At 33.7% G+C, this 15,324-nt stretch overlaps 3 protein-coding genes across 3 annotated transcripts; 2 read left to right on the forward strand and 1 right to left on the reverse strand.

Annotated features, from left to right (window-relative positions):
* The first annotated feature begins 590 nt into the window (after positions 1-590).
* On the forward strand, positions 591-11,612 carry LOC105215736 (uncharacterized). Its single transcript, XM_054225809.1, is given in 16 exon segments — positions 591-1,015; positions 1,092-1,277; positions 1,972-2,032; positions 2,110-2,236; positions 2,337-2,480; positions 2,550-2,907; positions 2,910-2,963; positions 3,023-3,183; positions 5,526-5,703; positions 7,001-7,198; positions 7,275-7,460; positions 10,219-10,279; positions 10,357-10,483; positions 10,541-10,684; positions 10,754-11,180; positions 11,243-11,612. Coding segments are annotated over 16 exon segments (2,802 nt in total). The 5' UTR covers positions 591-789; the 3' UTR covers positions 11,407-11,612.
* Positions 7,475-10,149, forward strand: LOC128922572 (uncharacterized). The gene is made up of 3 exons (XM_054233528.1): positions 7,475-7,832; positions 7,894-8,128; positions 8,199-10,149. Exons 1-3 carry the CDS (start codon positions 7,791-7,793, stop codon positions 8,879-8,881), a joined length of 960 nt encoding a protein of 319 aa, XP_054089503.1. The 5' UTR covers positions 7,475-7,790; the 3' UTR covers positions 8,882-10,149.
* A 155-nt stretch (positions 11,613-11,767) lies between the features above and the next one.
* Positions 11,768-14,251, reverse strand: LOC105215735 (glycine N-methyltransferase). The gene is made up of 4 exons (XM_011189821.2): positions 14,001-14,251; positions 13,802-13,929; positions 13,472-13,728; positions 11,768-12,354 (listed from the first exon to the last, which is right to left on the reverse strand). The coding sequence occupies exons 1-4, from the start codon at positions 14,213-14,215 to the stop codon at positions 12,091-12,093; spliced, it is 864 nt and encodes a 287-aa protein (XP_011188123.2). The 5' UTR covers positions 14,216-14,251; the 3' UTR covers positions 11,768-12,090.
* Positions 14,252-15,324: the final 1,073 nt, after the last annotated feature.

Here is a 15,324-nt window from a genome sequence, read left to right on the forward strand (position 1 = left end):
AATGACGAAAGCGCTTCAGCTTGAAAAGTGTTCGATGCAGTACCCGCTGGTGGAAGCAGAGGAACAGTAAGCACTCCATTCCGTTGGTGTCAGGTAATAAGTGACTTGGTTTCTATTGGTATTTCCAATTGGCGCCAAACAGCAAAAAGGAGAGAAGACTAGCGCGCTCAACTAGATTCGCCTATAATCGCATAAGCGGTGCATACGCCAAATATGTATATATATATATGTATGTATATATAAATAAGATCAGGTTGGCCAGACTATCCCCATGCCAATTCTTCTTTTGAAAGGGCAGAGGATATACATATTACGTCTTTAAAAAGTCTGAAATGTTTTCGAAAGATCTTAAGATTTTATACTTAATATTTGTTACGTTTATTTAGGATAAAGAGTGAATTTATTGATTTGTTATTTTAATTTTGTGGTTTATTCATCTAGGAAAGAGAGTACCTTTAATTAGTAATACTATTTTAAATTAATTTTTTGCTTTTGGTAAGATAATTATCTACTATAAACTTTACGTCTCTCCCCTGCCCGATGTATTTACCCTGGTCATCGAAAAAGTAATAAAAAATGTATTAAGTGACTTGCCCTTACTTCACAAGATAAATAAAAGGGACAAAATAATAATATAGAGGTTTCATGAAAAAAATCCAAAGTTTTTTTTTGGCCGTTTCCTGTATGCAATTGAAACATCTTATCGTAGAATCACCCAAATATGTGATTCAAAAGACTCGATCAGTTGGTCCCTTATGAATACTTATAAGTATAAGTGCGTAAAATGTAATGGGTTCACACGCAACTTTCATTTCAGAAATGTTATATGTATTAAAAGAAAAAGAGGCTGAATATGGAGGTATATTCTTATCTTGGTTTGGTCCGTTTCCCGTAGTTGTCGTGAGCGACCCTCAAATAACACAGGACATTTTAACATCGCCAAATTGTGTTAACAAGAGTTTTGTGTATAAAGGAGTTGAGGACGCAACTGGTCCAGGGTTATTCACAATACCTGGTAATATTGTGAATCATACATATTCACACAGTATATTTAAGTTTGACTATTTTTTATTACCACCATGTAATCTCAGATCCCGAATGGAGTTATCATAGGAAGTTATTGAATCCAGCTTTTGTGCATAAGATATTGCTTAATTGCATTCCAATATTTAATAAAGAGGTTGATGAGTTAATGCAAGTATTTGAAACTTTAATCGATGTTGATGGCGTGAATTTGGTGACAATACTGGAAGAGTTTACATTGAAAATAGCTACCCGTAAGTAATTTATATCTTTATTATTGATTTATATTTATATCGCTTATATTTCGCGTACAAAGTCATAATTCGGGTCAACACTTTTTGTTATTTGAACTGATATTTAGATAAATCCCTTTGAAAACAAGAAAGGAAGGGCTAAGTTTAGTTATAACGTACATTTTTTGCACAGAGGCACATTATTAAAAGACACTAAGGTCTTCATGTGCGATATAGTCGGCCTATTTTATAGTCCGAATCCGACAATTTTTAAATGAGCGTTGTCACACCTCCAACTTAGCTTGCAGAAGTCCAGACTCTGAACCCAATTCGGCCGATACTGCTGCAATTTCACGTTCGATATACATACGAAGTTCATCTATCGTCGCTGGCTTGCTGGCGGAGATCATAGACTTGACGTAGCCCCACGGGAAATAACCAACGGCGTCAAATCGCACAACCCATTTCGTGAAATAACACTTTAACCAAAATAGTTCGGTCTACTTTTGTAGCGTCCTTTTTGAAAAAAACCCAACATATATTTCAAAGTGAACGAATCTGATTTAATTCAAAATTGTGTTATATGGCATGTAAGTGTGGTTGAAAACCGTTTTCACCTATTTTCGAAGCCGAACCGCGGTGGAAGTTATTTTAATAAGTACAACACATTCTAGAGTTCGTCAATAGGCCACTCTATAAATTCTATATTTTTCAGAAACTACAATGGGTCAAAATGGTTCAGCTCTTAATGAATCGTTATTGCATTCTTTTCCATAGTAAGTTTAAACTAATACTCATGAAAAAATATTACGTGCTTACAAATATGTTATTTATATTGATTTGACATTTACAGCGTCCTAGAGACCGTTACCGAAATGAGTACTCTGTCGTGGTTAGGCATGAAGGCGGTGGTTTGGATTTTAGGCGATTATGAGCGATATAAAAGGTCCAAAATGGCTATTCGTAAATACATAGGAAATGTAAGTCAATCAATCATTTGCGAATTTATCTAAGTATATTTAAGCACAAAGGCTCCATATACACATACATATGATTGTAATACAATGTGCTTTAATTTAGCTAATTACGGAAGGCACTAAGGTTACGCCGGACCAAACGAAGATGGACGGCAATATCTTTATAAATCGAGCTATCGAATTACTTCAGCAGGGGAGCTTTACGCGTAAAAATGTTGAGGATGAATAATTTGTCATAGTTTTCGGGGTATGGCTGATATAAGAGATACTTATGCGTGTATGTTGCTTGTTTACTTTGATTATTTTAAATCTGCAGGCTTTTGAAACGACTGCAACCACTTTAAAACAAATTTTAATTTTATTGGCTATGCACCCTCAATACCAGGAGCGAGCATTTGAAGAAGTCTATTCGTTGTTCCCGGACAGCGGATCTTTCGAAATGAGTTATTCGGACATTCAACAACTTTCGTACGTTAGCATGCTGATTGATGAAACGATGCGTGTCATGGCCACCGTTCCACTAGTCGGAAGACAGCTGAATGCGGACACGAAACTAAGCAACGGCATCGTTCTGCCCAAAGGAATTCAAGTACTAATCGATATATTTAATATGCAACGCAGGGAAGATATTTGGGGGGCGGAAGCTCACCGCTTTAACCCTGAAAATTTCTTGCCGGAAAACATCCGTATTCATATATACCCTTTACGAAAGGCATGCGGAATTGTATTGGTAAGAACTGCAATGAATTTAAAAGAGTATGAATGGAATTATATTATATTTAGTTTTAGGCTCTAAATATGCTTTATTGTCGCTAATAATTGTCGTGGCCAAACTTGTAAGAAATTTCCGATTCACAACCGACTTTGAATACAACAATTTATATTTCGTCGAAAACATTACAATAAAACTCAAGGAAGCACCGCTGATCAGAATTCATAAGCGAGATATGTAATTCCATTAAATAATTTTAATGCATATGTACAGTTATACAAAAATGTTTACTTAATAATAACCGGAAAAGCGTTACCACCATATTGTAATTTACAGCTTCACTTCACTACAAAAAACGGCATATTGGAGTAATACCGAACTGATCGGATAAAGTAGGCTTTTTAGAATTAGTTAATACATATAATTAAACACACATTTAAAATGGGGAATATTATATGAATATCGATTTTTTTGTAATCTATTGGATACATGCGGGAAAAGTAAATCAGATGGACGAAAAGCATCATATTAAAGTTATGCGTGCTAGACCAAGAGCTATTGTTCGGAGCCATGCCAACAAATTCACCCAAAAGTGCTTGCTTTTGCAACATTGTATATTGCTTTGTTATACCACTTATACCTTCACGGTTAACTTCATTTTGTGGGCGTGGCAATACCATATACCTGATATACGACTTTTCAAACTTCCGGTGGACTTTATACCATATATATCTAAAGGTTAATTTGTGAGATATTTAAGCCAAATTCAGTGAACGTATACCTAAAATGTAATGTAGCTTGGTGGCGAAAATGGCTTAAAACGGTCCAGGAATACCCCAGCCCCGATATTAGTATATTGTATGGTAGTATCATATACAGAGGTAGTCAAAATTATTTACACATCGAACGTTTTTTTTACTTTTTTTTTTTGATTGAAAAGACCTTGCATGTTGATCTATTCTTAATAGCCTTTTCACACAGGAGCTAATTGATCAACTAACTGACCTCTGCTCGATTAAAACGCTGATTAAGATCGATTTACCATACAAAATAAAAATCTGCATTCATTTTTGATTGAATGCTGCTAATGGGTTATCGAGTAGCCGGCATTGTGAAGGGCAAAAACTGGTTTCTCAATCAAAATTTTATTGATCAATTAATTTGGCTGTGTGAAACGGCTATTAGCGAACGAAGTCAGTTTGGTAGGAAAAGTTGGTCATATGACAAAGAAATGGGCAAATGAACTGCACTGTTTGCTTCCCAAATCGAAATATTAATTACAGGATATACAGTGAAACTTCCATAACTCGAACTTTTAAATTGGCAATAGCGTAATTTTAAAAGAGTCTTTCTATATCGTATGGAGTAGAACAAAAAATATAATATTACATTTATGGATTGCATAAATCATGTAACAAAGGCATAGAATACAGACGTCAAGAGCCAAACAATAGGAAACTACAACAAACAAAATTACCAAATACATGATTTAACGTTTCTACCAAAAACTATATAAATATGTAGCCTCTATATAATAGAAGTTCTTCGAGTAATATTTGTCGAATATCGCACTAGATGCAGAGATAAATGGCGATCAGAGCACAGTGGGCAAAATTTAGATTCGATTTGCCGTGATCTCTTAATTTAGTTGTTTCATTTTGATTCATTCTAAAAGTGATCAGGGTAGTTCTCTTGCTCTTGGTCTAGCACGACACAAATCCTTACACGGTGAATTAGTGATTAATCATCATTAACTTACGTGAAATGAAACGAAACAAAATATGTAATTGCAACCCTGTGCTTGCTGTCATACTACACATTCATTTCGCTGATATTTGATTTTCTGGAATGAAGTGTTGTCGTACTCTCGAATATTTTGCTCTATGTGTACAATTTTTGAATTCCGTGCATAATTAGCCTTCAATGTATAAATTGAATATATGTAGCTACAAAGGTATTTACATATGATTTCTGCATAACCGCGAATGTTCGCTTAGCACATTTTCAAAATCGACTCGTTTCGACATTAATCGGTAAACTACTTTTCGCCAGGATATTTGCATTTTTGCTTAACTGCATTAACTTTTGTACGAATTGGGTAATATTGTGTCTATATCAAATCGAATTCCAAAAGTACGTGGTACAAAATTTTTTAAATTTAAAATATACAGTTTGCGTTAATATTTGTGAAAGATAGCGGTATTTGTAGTTCAAATATAATCGCACTCGTCCATAAATTCGATCTATCAGAACCGATCGTAGCTGAGCACATTATGAAATTAAATTAAATGAAATACGATTTGATTTTACATAATCGCACAATGTTAGCATATATTTTCTAACATTGGACCGACACTGCTTCTGAGCTATAATTACATGGTGTAAACGGACAGGTTTGGAGTTCATATATTAAATGATAGCTAATTGTTCATATGAACCATATATTTAAACCGATTAGCTATTATACACATAACTTATGTACATAACATACATGCACAAATAAGTTGAGGTGTTGATAAAAAATTTCATTTAGTCTCCGTTCAGCTGGTCAGCAGCTCATATATAAATTTAACTGTGTAGTTTTGCATTAGTGAAATACATAAAATGTTCTTAGTGAATTTTTTCTTCAGTTTTTGTATAATTTCCTTATGTATGATCCTATGGTCGCGTAGGAAATACTATAAATTGATATTTAAGTTGCCAGGCCGAATTGGATATCCCATCCTGGGCAATGCGTTAGAAATCAAACAAAGAGATGGTAATCCTCCCACAATTACATTTTAAATAATATCAAATTATAAATATATTTTTATGTGAACACATAGATTTGATATGTTGTGCAAATAAATTATATTAAAAACAAGAAAAAACGTGAACTTCGGCTGTACCGAAGCTAATATACCTTCACTGGTGCATTTCTTTTAGTAACTATGTGTTTAAGCAAATCTAAAGACGTAAGAAAAAGTAAGTAAACAAAAAAGAAAACATTTTACTAATTCTTTTTAGCCGGGTTGTTTGCTAGAAACATTAAGGTTATATAGTTAACCGGTCTGAACAACTTTCTTCTTATATTATTACCTTAAGCAGTAATACATGTCAAATTTCGTGAAGATACGACGTCAAATGCCAAAATTTTCCTTACAAGCCATTGATTCTGATCGTTCGGTTTGTATGGCAGCTATATGCTATAGTGAACCGATCTGAACAATTTTTACGGAGATAAAATTATTTCTATGAGCAATAACTCACACCAAATTTCGTGAAGATATGTAGTAAAATGCGGCAGTTTTCCATACAAGTTCTTGATTCCGATCGTTCACACAAATGAGCAGCTTCTTGAAGAGAAAATAACATCTTCAAAATTTCAAAACGATATCTTAAAAACTGAAGGACTAGTTCGTATATATACAGACAGACGGACATGGCTAAATCGATTCAGTTCAACATACTGATCATTTATATATATACTTTATAGGGCCTCCGACGTTTCCTTTTGGGTGTTACAAACTTCGTGACAAACTTAATATACCCTGTTCAGGGTATAATTATTTCTTCAAGTATTGAAGTATTAGTACTAATACACATTTCAGACCCTAAAAAACGAATATCATGATTCGAAAACTATAAGTTTTGAAAGTTTTGTTAATTTTATGTGGAATTTGCGATAATTCAGTAATAATCCAATGTCTGAAGAGCAGGCGTCATATTAAACTCTCACAGAATCATTGGAATAACTTTAGTAATTTACGAGATATATATTAAACCTATAAACTAAATTTCGAACAAAACCACACTACACAGTGTCTACCAATACTTATTTTTGGGAGTATTTCCATTGCTTCTGTTTATTGCAAAGATGATAAATTGTGTGAAATACATTGTTAAATATAATTGTGACATTTCTTTAAAATCATTACAAAATTTGTGATGTATTCTAGAATTGTATTGCAATTATAAATATGTGATTCAAAAGGCTGGATCAGTTGGTCCCTTATGAATACTTATAAGTATAAGTGCATAAAATGTAATGAAATCACACGCAACTTTCATTTCAGAAATGTTATATGTATTAAAAGAAAAAGAGGCTGAATATGGAGGTATATTCTTATCTTGGTTTGGTCCGTTTCCCGTAGTTGTCGTGAGCGACCCTCAAATAACACAGGACATTTTAACATCGCCAAATTGTGTTAACAAGAGTTTTGTGTATAAGGGAGTTGAGGACGCAACTGGTCCAGGGTTAATCACAATAGCTGGTAATATTGTGAATTATACATATTGACACAGAATATATAAATTTGAATACTTTTATTTACATCCTTGTAAACTCAGATCCTGAGTGGAGTTATCATAGGAAGTTATTGAATCCGGCTTTCGCGCATAAGATATTGCTTAATTTCATTCCAATATTTAATAAAGAGGTTGATGAGTTAATGCAAGTATTTGAAACTTTAATCGATGTTGATGGCGTGAATTTGGTGACAATACTGGAAGTGTTTACATTGAAAATAGCTGCCCGTAAGTAATTTATATTACACTTTTTGATATATGGAAATATTACTGATATTTAGATAAATCCCTTTGAAAACAAGAAAGGAAGGGCTAAGTTTGGTTATAACGTACATTTTTTGCACAGAGGCACATTATTAAAAGACACTATCATGTGCTATATAAGCTGTCATCGATTGGCTAACTGCTATAGACAAGCCAATCGAACAAACTTTCTAAATTTTTATACGAACTGGCAGCACTGAAATCGAATTGTCTATACTTGGGCGTACTGAAGTCTTTGACAGTTCGCTAACAAAACAATTTAATTTTCAAAGTTGGAAAAGATAGAATAATTTTATGTTAAAAACGAAAATGGAAAACAACGAGTATTTTAATTTGGTAAGAAAGTTTTTTAAACATATATAATGTATTGTATTTTTACTAATAAATTATTGTGCAGGTTTCTCAGTATTTACAAAATGAAGAGGAGCTTATGATTGGGAGTGCTGGTATACTATCATTTTTAGATGAATTGCCATTTAGCTCCAGCTCGGAATCTTCCTCAAGCTCTGAGGAATCGGAAAGGGAGGAAACCTCTAAATGCCAAAACTTTTGCGAAGTCATTGATGGCTATGGTGAGAATGAATTCAAATCGCACGTGAGATTGCGGCGTTCGACCGCGGAATTTTTAATAGGTATGTATTTATGGACGCATATTTTCTTTTTATTGACTTAACAAATGTATTTGGGTATTCTTTCTTTCAGAGAAATATACAAATGGCATTGAGCCCAAAACAAATACTAGTGGAAGAGAAATTGTACCACCTAGAAAAAAAATTTATATTTATATTTGGTACATCAGTAACACCGTCACTTTTCGGCAGCTTGCTAATTTGTTCGGAGTGTCTTCTTCAACTGCTTGGACTATAGTATCGGGTGTGCCTAGTTGGGTTATACCGATTTCTCACGAATACGTTCGGTGCCCAAACAATACTGTCGCAATTGCAACAAAAAGAAAGTTTGAGGCAAGATGTGGTTTACCAAATGTTACCGGTTGTATAGACTGCACTCATATCCGTATAAAAGCTCCTAGAGAAAATAATGAAAATTATTTCGATAGAAAGCATACATACAGTATAGTGCTTCAAGCAGTTGTGGATGCTGATAAAAGATTCGTAGATGTAACTTGTGGTGAACCTGGTTCTCTTCATGACAGCAGAGTTCTTCGTAGATCGCATCTTTTTGCACTAGCGCAGACAGATTCAGAGAGACTATTTCCAAATGAGGCTTTCATTTTGGGCGATTCAGCATACCCTGCTACAAATTGGTTGGTACTAGCTTTTGAAGACTATGGAAACTCGACCGCATCGCAACGAAATTTCAACAAATTGCACTCTTCTACACGTATAGCTGTAGAAAAAAAAAAAAAGAATATTACATTTTACTGAACAATCAAATATTTGTTTTGTAGTGAATATAATTGTTAGTGCTTGTGTTCTTCATAACATATGTATAACTCTCGATGATTTAAGTATTGAAAATGACCAAGATGAAGATTTAGAAAACAGTTTACAAGTGGAGTCCCATGAAGTTCATCAACAAACAAATAGTAGTAGGCGAGATGAATTATTTCAATATTTGCAACACCATAACTTAATATAAATAAAAACATGAAATTTAAACAAAACAACTTCCTTTTATTTCAAATTGGAAGATGTAGTCGGAACGAGAGATGTAGTATAGTCATGACATGTATCGGGAAGTGATTGGCTGATAATAAGGCCAACAGAGAGCGTATGGCTGTTTCTAGCCAGTACACTATCTCCGAAAGTTTCTCCCATATCTTCCATATATGGAGCAATACATGGCAATACCGTTTTATACGCCGATTGCAAAGTGCGCATTTTATTCTCCAATGCTATCACTGTTGTTGAAAAGTTCTAATGAAAAGAATTACATAAAGTTTTTACAAAAATATATATATAAACTTTTAACTTACGGTGAAGCCTTGTGCCAGCATGTCCTCCAACACATGAGCGTATGCGTTGCGTTTTTTTCTTTGATGGAGAAATTCTTCTCTTCGGGCTAAGTAGCATTTTAGTAGCTCCTTGGTTTCTACCACCGTCCATGTCTTACGTTTTCTACAACAAATTTAATTTTATTACAGTTTATTATACAATAAATTCAATACAAAAATACTTACGATTTATCTTCGCCTGCCATTTTTAATTTCAAATTTGTAACAATTTTTATTATTTTGATAGTAATTTGTCCTTTGAGCCGTTCACAATAGTAAAATGGTTCTAAAATGTGTAAAACAAAACTTGGTAGCACTCAGCAAGCGACGATCGAAATTTTAATGAGGTATTCGCATACTCTCCAGTACGATTTCCACTAGATATCTTTGTTGTTGCTTTTACATGTAAAATTTTTGAAAGACGAGCAGCGCCCAAAGATAGCGAGCAGAGACGTGACCAATCGATGGCAGCTATAGTCGGCCTATGTTATAGTCTGAATCCGACAATTTTTAAATGAGCGTTGTCACACCTCCAACGTACGGGGTAGATCGCTCTACTTTTGTAGCGTGCGTTTTGAAAAACCCATTATATATTCCGAACGTGAACGAATCTGATTTAATTAAAAATTGTGTTGTGTGGCATGTAAGTGTGGTTGTAAACCGTTTTCACCTATTTTCGAAGCAGAACCGCGGTGGAAGTTATTTTAATAAGTACAACACATTCTAGAGTTCGTCAATAGGCCGCTCTATAAATTCTATATTTTTCAGAAACTACAATGGGTCAAAGGGGTTCAGCTCTTAATGAAACGTTATTGCAATCTTTTTCATAGTAAGTTTAAACCAAAACTCATGAAAATATATTAAGTGCTTACAAATTTATTATTTATATTGATTTGACATTTACAGCGTTCTAGAGACCGTTAGCGAAATGAGTATCCTGTCATGGTTAGACATGAAGGCGCTGGTTTGGATTTTAGGCGATTATGAGCGATATAAAAGGTCCAAAATGGCTATTCGTAAATACATAGGAAATGTAAGTCAATCAATTTGAAAATTTTCAAATGTATATTTATATTGTGCTTTAATTTAGCTAATAACGGAACGCACTAAGGTTACGCCAAACCAATCGAAGTTGGACGGCAATATCTTTATAAACCGAGCTATCGAATTACTTCAGCAAGGGAGTTTTACGCGTAAAAATGTTGAGGATGAATCATTTGTCATAGTTTTCGGGGTATGGCTGATTTAAGAGATACTTATGGATGTATGTTGCTTGCTTACTTTGATTACTTTGAATCTGCAGGCTTTTGAAACGACGGCAACCACTTTAAAACAAATTTTAATTTTATTGGCTATGCACCCTCAATATCAGGAGCGAGCATTCGAAGAAGTCTCTTCGTTGTTCCCGGAAAGCGGATCTTTCGAAATGAGTTATTCGGATATTCAACAACTTTCGTACGTTAGCATGCTGATTGATGAAACGATGCGTGTCATGGCCACCATTCCACTAGTCGGAAGACAGCTGATAGCGGACATGAAACTAAGCAATGGCATCGTTCTGCCCAAGGGAATTCAAGTACTAATCGATATATTTAATATGCAACGCAGGGAAGATATTTGGGGGGCGGAAGCTCACCGCTTTAATCCTGAAAATTTCTTGCCATCGAATATAGAGGGAAAGCATCCGTATTCATATATACCCTTTACGAAAGGCATGCGGAATTGTATAGGTAGGAACTGCAATGAATTTAAAAGAGTGGAAATGAATGGAATTATATTAGATTTATTTTAGGCTCTAAATATGCTTTATTGTCGCTAAAAATTGCCGTGGCCAAACTTGTCAGAAATTTCCGATTCACAACCGACTTTGAATACAACAATTTACATTTCGTCGAAAACATTGCAATAAAACTCAAGGAAGAGCCGCTGATCAGAATTCATAAGCGAGAGATGTAATTCCTTTAAATGCATATGTTCAGTTATACATACATACATGTTTACTTAATAATAACTGGACAAGCGTTACCACCATATTGTAATTTACGGCTTCACTTCACTACAAAAAACGGCATATTGGAGTAAAACCGAACTGATCGGATAAAGTAGGCTTTTTAGAATTAGTTAATACATATAAATAAATGCACATTTAAAAAGGGTAATATTATATGAATATTGATTTTTTTTTGTTATTTATAAGCTACATGGGGGAAAAGCAAATCAGGTGGACGAATTTCATTATATTAGGGGTATGCGTGCTAGACCAAAGGCTATTGTACGGAGGCATGCCCACTTTCCCAGCAAATTCAACCAAAAGTGCTTGCCTTTGTAACATAGTTTATTGGGTTGTTATAGCACTTATACCTTCACGGTTAACTGCATTTCGTGGGCGTGTCAACAAGTTTTCATTAGGGTTTTATAAAAAAAATTTATTATTTATTTAGGACACTAATTGTATAATGTAAACGTGAAATAAATGCACTAAATTTTTATGGGATATGTTAACAACCATTTGTACAATAAATGTTCTTAATCGACTACATAGTAAAATTAATATGCATACATATAGCGTAGTATTGGATAACACATTCACAAGCTGATCATATAAAATTATATAGATATTAATAATTAAAAACAACACAATCACTGTTTCTCAATAAGATGTATGTAAAAGGCGGGTTTCTTCTCAGTTTGTATTTCTTTAAAGTCACCATATAACTTATGTTTTGATTTCTCTCCGAAAATTTCTTTGAGTATTGCAGTAAAACTTTGCAGTGCATGTGGGTAATACGAAAGTCGAAATTCGCTGCTCAAATTATTTCCTTCAATTTGGTAGTCCATGGTAACCATTGCGGGTTTTCCACAATACAAGAGCACAGAGGTTTTAATGTCAGCCGTATGGCTTGTCTGAAATACAATGAAATAGTTGTTAAATAAATGAGTAAACGAAAAGAAATCGAAAGAAAATGCTTTAACCTATAAAATGTGAAACAAATTCTCTTCCGAGTTAGTAACCGTTACAAAATTTAAATATTTGTCGCATGTTATTACATATTGTTAATACATATTGAAAATTTTTAAATATACTAAATTAGTTATTTTCATTGCTGTTATCACTTAGTACAGTACATTAAGGCAACTGTGATACTAAAAACACTAAAATTATATATAAAATAAAATTGAATTGCAGCTTTCACAATTATATACATAGAGCTTAGAAAATATTCTAATAAATAATGTGCGCACAGCTTGTGTTATCAGCAATCTAAGTAATTAAGGCAGAGTTCAAATTATTAATTAGCTACGTGACATAAAAATTAATAAACAGATTAGTCAGCATTTTTTCGTAGAAATAAATCAAACTGATTATCTTTGATACCAAGATTATTTTTTAGATTATATAATATAATTTTATAATTCTTTTAAATCTTATTATATTATTTCAGAGTATTAAAATTTATTATATGTTTACTAAGGCGTATTTTTATTTATCTTATTTAGGGTCTTGGCATTATAATGTCCAATAAAATTCGCTTAGTTTAGGCTGAACAGTAAATAAAATGATTTTATTTTTAACGACCCGAGGGCTATGTGGGTTTGGATAAACCTCAAATCGTAATAATAACAAATTTTCCAAATCTCCAATAATGTTTCCTAATAGTATCAAAATTCAGGCTATCGCAACAAAATGGACACTTTATAACCCCACAATACACACATACATAAAGCCGATCTTATCGACATTTTTTTCTTTAACGATTTTATATAAAGTTTTTCTATTCCTCATTTTTCTTTTAACGCTCAAATATCCAATGTAAACATTTGATTACTGGTTATCCTTTAGTATGTATGATATTGTAACGAAATAGATCTGACTGTTGGTTGAGAATTGTTCATGTATAGAGCATACCTTTCTATATGTATATCACTACACTTGATGTGAATCTGTTCAGGCACAAATCACGGTACTTACAATTATATAACACATATGCAATTACATATTTAAATGTTGTGGTGTACTCACATTATAATATATACTCTTCGCTGGTGTATCTCCCGTCTTCAAAATATCATCATAGTTCCTGTGATCAATAAGTAGTATGCCACCAGGCTTAAGACACTTTTGAAAGTTTTTAATAGCTTGTTTATGATCCAGTTGCTCTCCACTATTATCCATAAGATGGGCAAATGAATTTCCCAAGCAAATCACAGCGTCAAAACCCTCGCCAACAATTGGTTTAATATCGTCGTACAAGGACAGCCAATTTGCTTCCTCAATCACTATGGGTAAAAGAAAATAAACAATTGAAATTCATTTTATTTTCTTGTTTATTTTTAGATTATAGTGGCCTACCCCAACGATCAAATGCTGCCTCTTTACGTCGATTCCAGCGCTCTTTCAGTGCATATTTCAACATTTTGTCGGAAGCATCGACTGAAACCACTTCATACCCTTCCTCAAGCAGCATAATCGAGTCAACGCTAGTTATAGATGGGAATAACACGTTTAATAACAAATGCCTGTCTGAATGCGAATATGTTAGTGAACTTACCCGGTACCACACGCCACATCGAGAATACGCTTGCAGCCTTTCGAACGCAGTAATTCAACTAAGAAATTCTTATAATTTTCTGTACGTGAATTCTTATCCCCAATAAATATTTCCCAAACTTTAGCCGCTTTGCCGTCCGCATATTGATCGCGTACACCTTCCGCGGATATACCCGCAGAACGGGCAACGAAAACACTATCAGCAGAGGCAGGCATCTTCTTAGTTGAATCTCAGGAATTGAACTGAATTGGAATTAACGAAACTCATTTGAAAGTAAAGTAAAATAAATATTTATGTATTTATATGTATGTACACCCAGCAATAAGTTAATGAGCAATTCATTATTTTTCTAATGAATTGAGAACAACAAACTACGTCATTTCCTTTGAACGATAATTAATTAAACATACATAAATAAGTACGTGTTATTATTTATATATGTATATCATAATATCAGCTTTCCTGTTACAAGCTCATTACCCAGACGACAAAATATTAAGGGTACTCATTTAATGTGGCATGTATTTATATAAAAATGACAAAGTGTCCCATATTGCCAGGGTGAAAAGAGTGTTCTATGGCAATATTTATTTCTATAATTCAGTTGTTTTTTTAATTTTAGAGTGTAAATGATGAATAACAATCAGAATTTAGTGGGAGTATTTATAACAGTAATATTTTGTAGAATGGACAACTTGACTGACACATTCGGCATATATGTATATATGGTATAAATCCATTGAAAGTTTCAAACCCCGAACATTAGGTATATGGGAGCTAGGGGAAGTTATGACCCGATTTCACTCATTGCACGGATACATATTATTAGAAGAAAAATATAACCTCTGAATTTCTTCAAAATATCTGAGAGACTCACCTATATTTTCGGTAAAAAATTTATTCGAAGCACCGAGGTTCTAATGTTCGATATATGGGGCCTTGAAAACCTATGGTCCGATTTCGGCGATTTTTAGAATGGGGCTGCCACACTATAAACGTATTATTTGTGCAAAATTCTGCATCGATATCTTCACTAGTGCTTACTTTATATATTGTAAAGTAAACGATTCAGATTGGCTTCAAAGTTCTGGTATATAGGAAGTAGGCGTGGTTGTGAACTATTACAAACCGAATTTCATTGAAATTGGTCGAGTAGTTTCGGAGATATGGTTTTTGACCCATAAGTGAGCGAAACCACACCCATTTAAATTTTTTTATACCATTTTGAGTGCAGCTCTTCTGAATTAAACATTTTTAGTAGTTTTCAACATAACCTTTGTATGGGAGGTGGGAGGTATGAAATTTAAGGCTTCTTGTGGTTTTC

Source organism: Zeugodacus cucurbitae, chromosome 2 (assembly GCF_028554725.1).
Source record: "Zeugodacus cucurbitae isolate PBARC_wt_2022May chromosome 2, idZeuCucr1.2, whole genome shotgun sequence".
NCBI classification, from domain to species: Eukaryota; Metazoa; Arthropoda; class Insecta; order Diptera; family Tephritidae; genus Zeugodacus; species Zeugodacus cucurbitae.

Bases quoted from the DNA above. Each gene is read 5' to 3' on its own strand.
- LOC105215735 (XM_011189821.2), bottom strand. From the start codon at position 14,215: ATGCCTGCCTCTGCTGATAGTGTTTTCGTTGCCCGTTCTGCGGGTATA. The intron at 13,930-14,000 runs GTAAGTTCACTA...ATCTATAACTAG, and splicing joins GATGTGGCGTGTGGTACCGG to CGTTGACTCGATTATGCTGC. The intron at 12,355-13,471 runs GTGAGTACACCA...ATTGTATTTCAG, and splicing joins CGAAGAGTATATATTATAAT to ACAAGCCATACGGCTGACAT.
- LOC128922572 (XM_054233528.1), top strand. From the start codon at position 7,791: ATGTTAAAAACGAAAATGGAAAACAACGAGTATTTTAATTTG. The intron at 7,833-7,893 runs GTAAGAAAGTTT...ATTATTGTGCAG, and splicing joins ACAACGAGTATTTTAATTTG to GTTTCTCAGTATTTACAAAA. The intron at 8,129-8,198 runs GTATGTATTTAT...TCTTTCTTTCAG, and splicing joins GACCGCGGAATTTTTAATAG to AGAAATATACAAATGGCATT.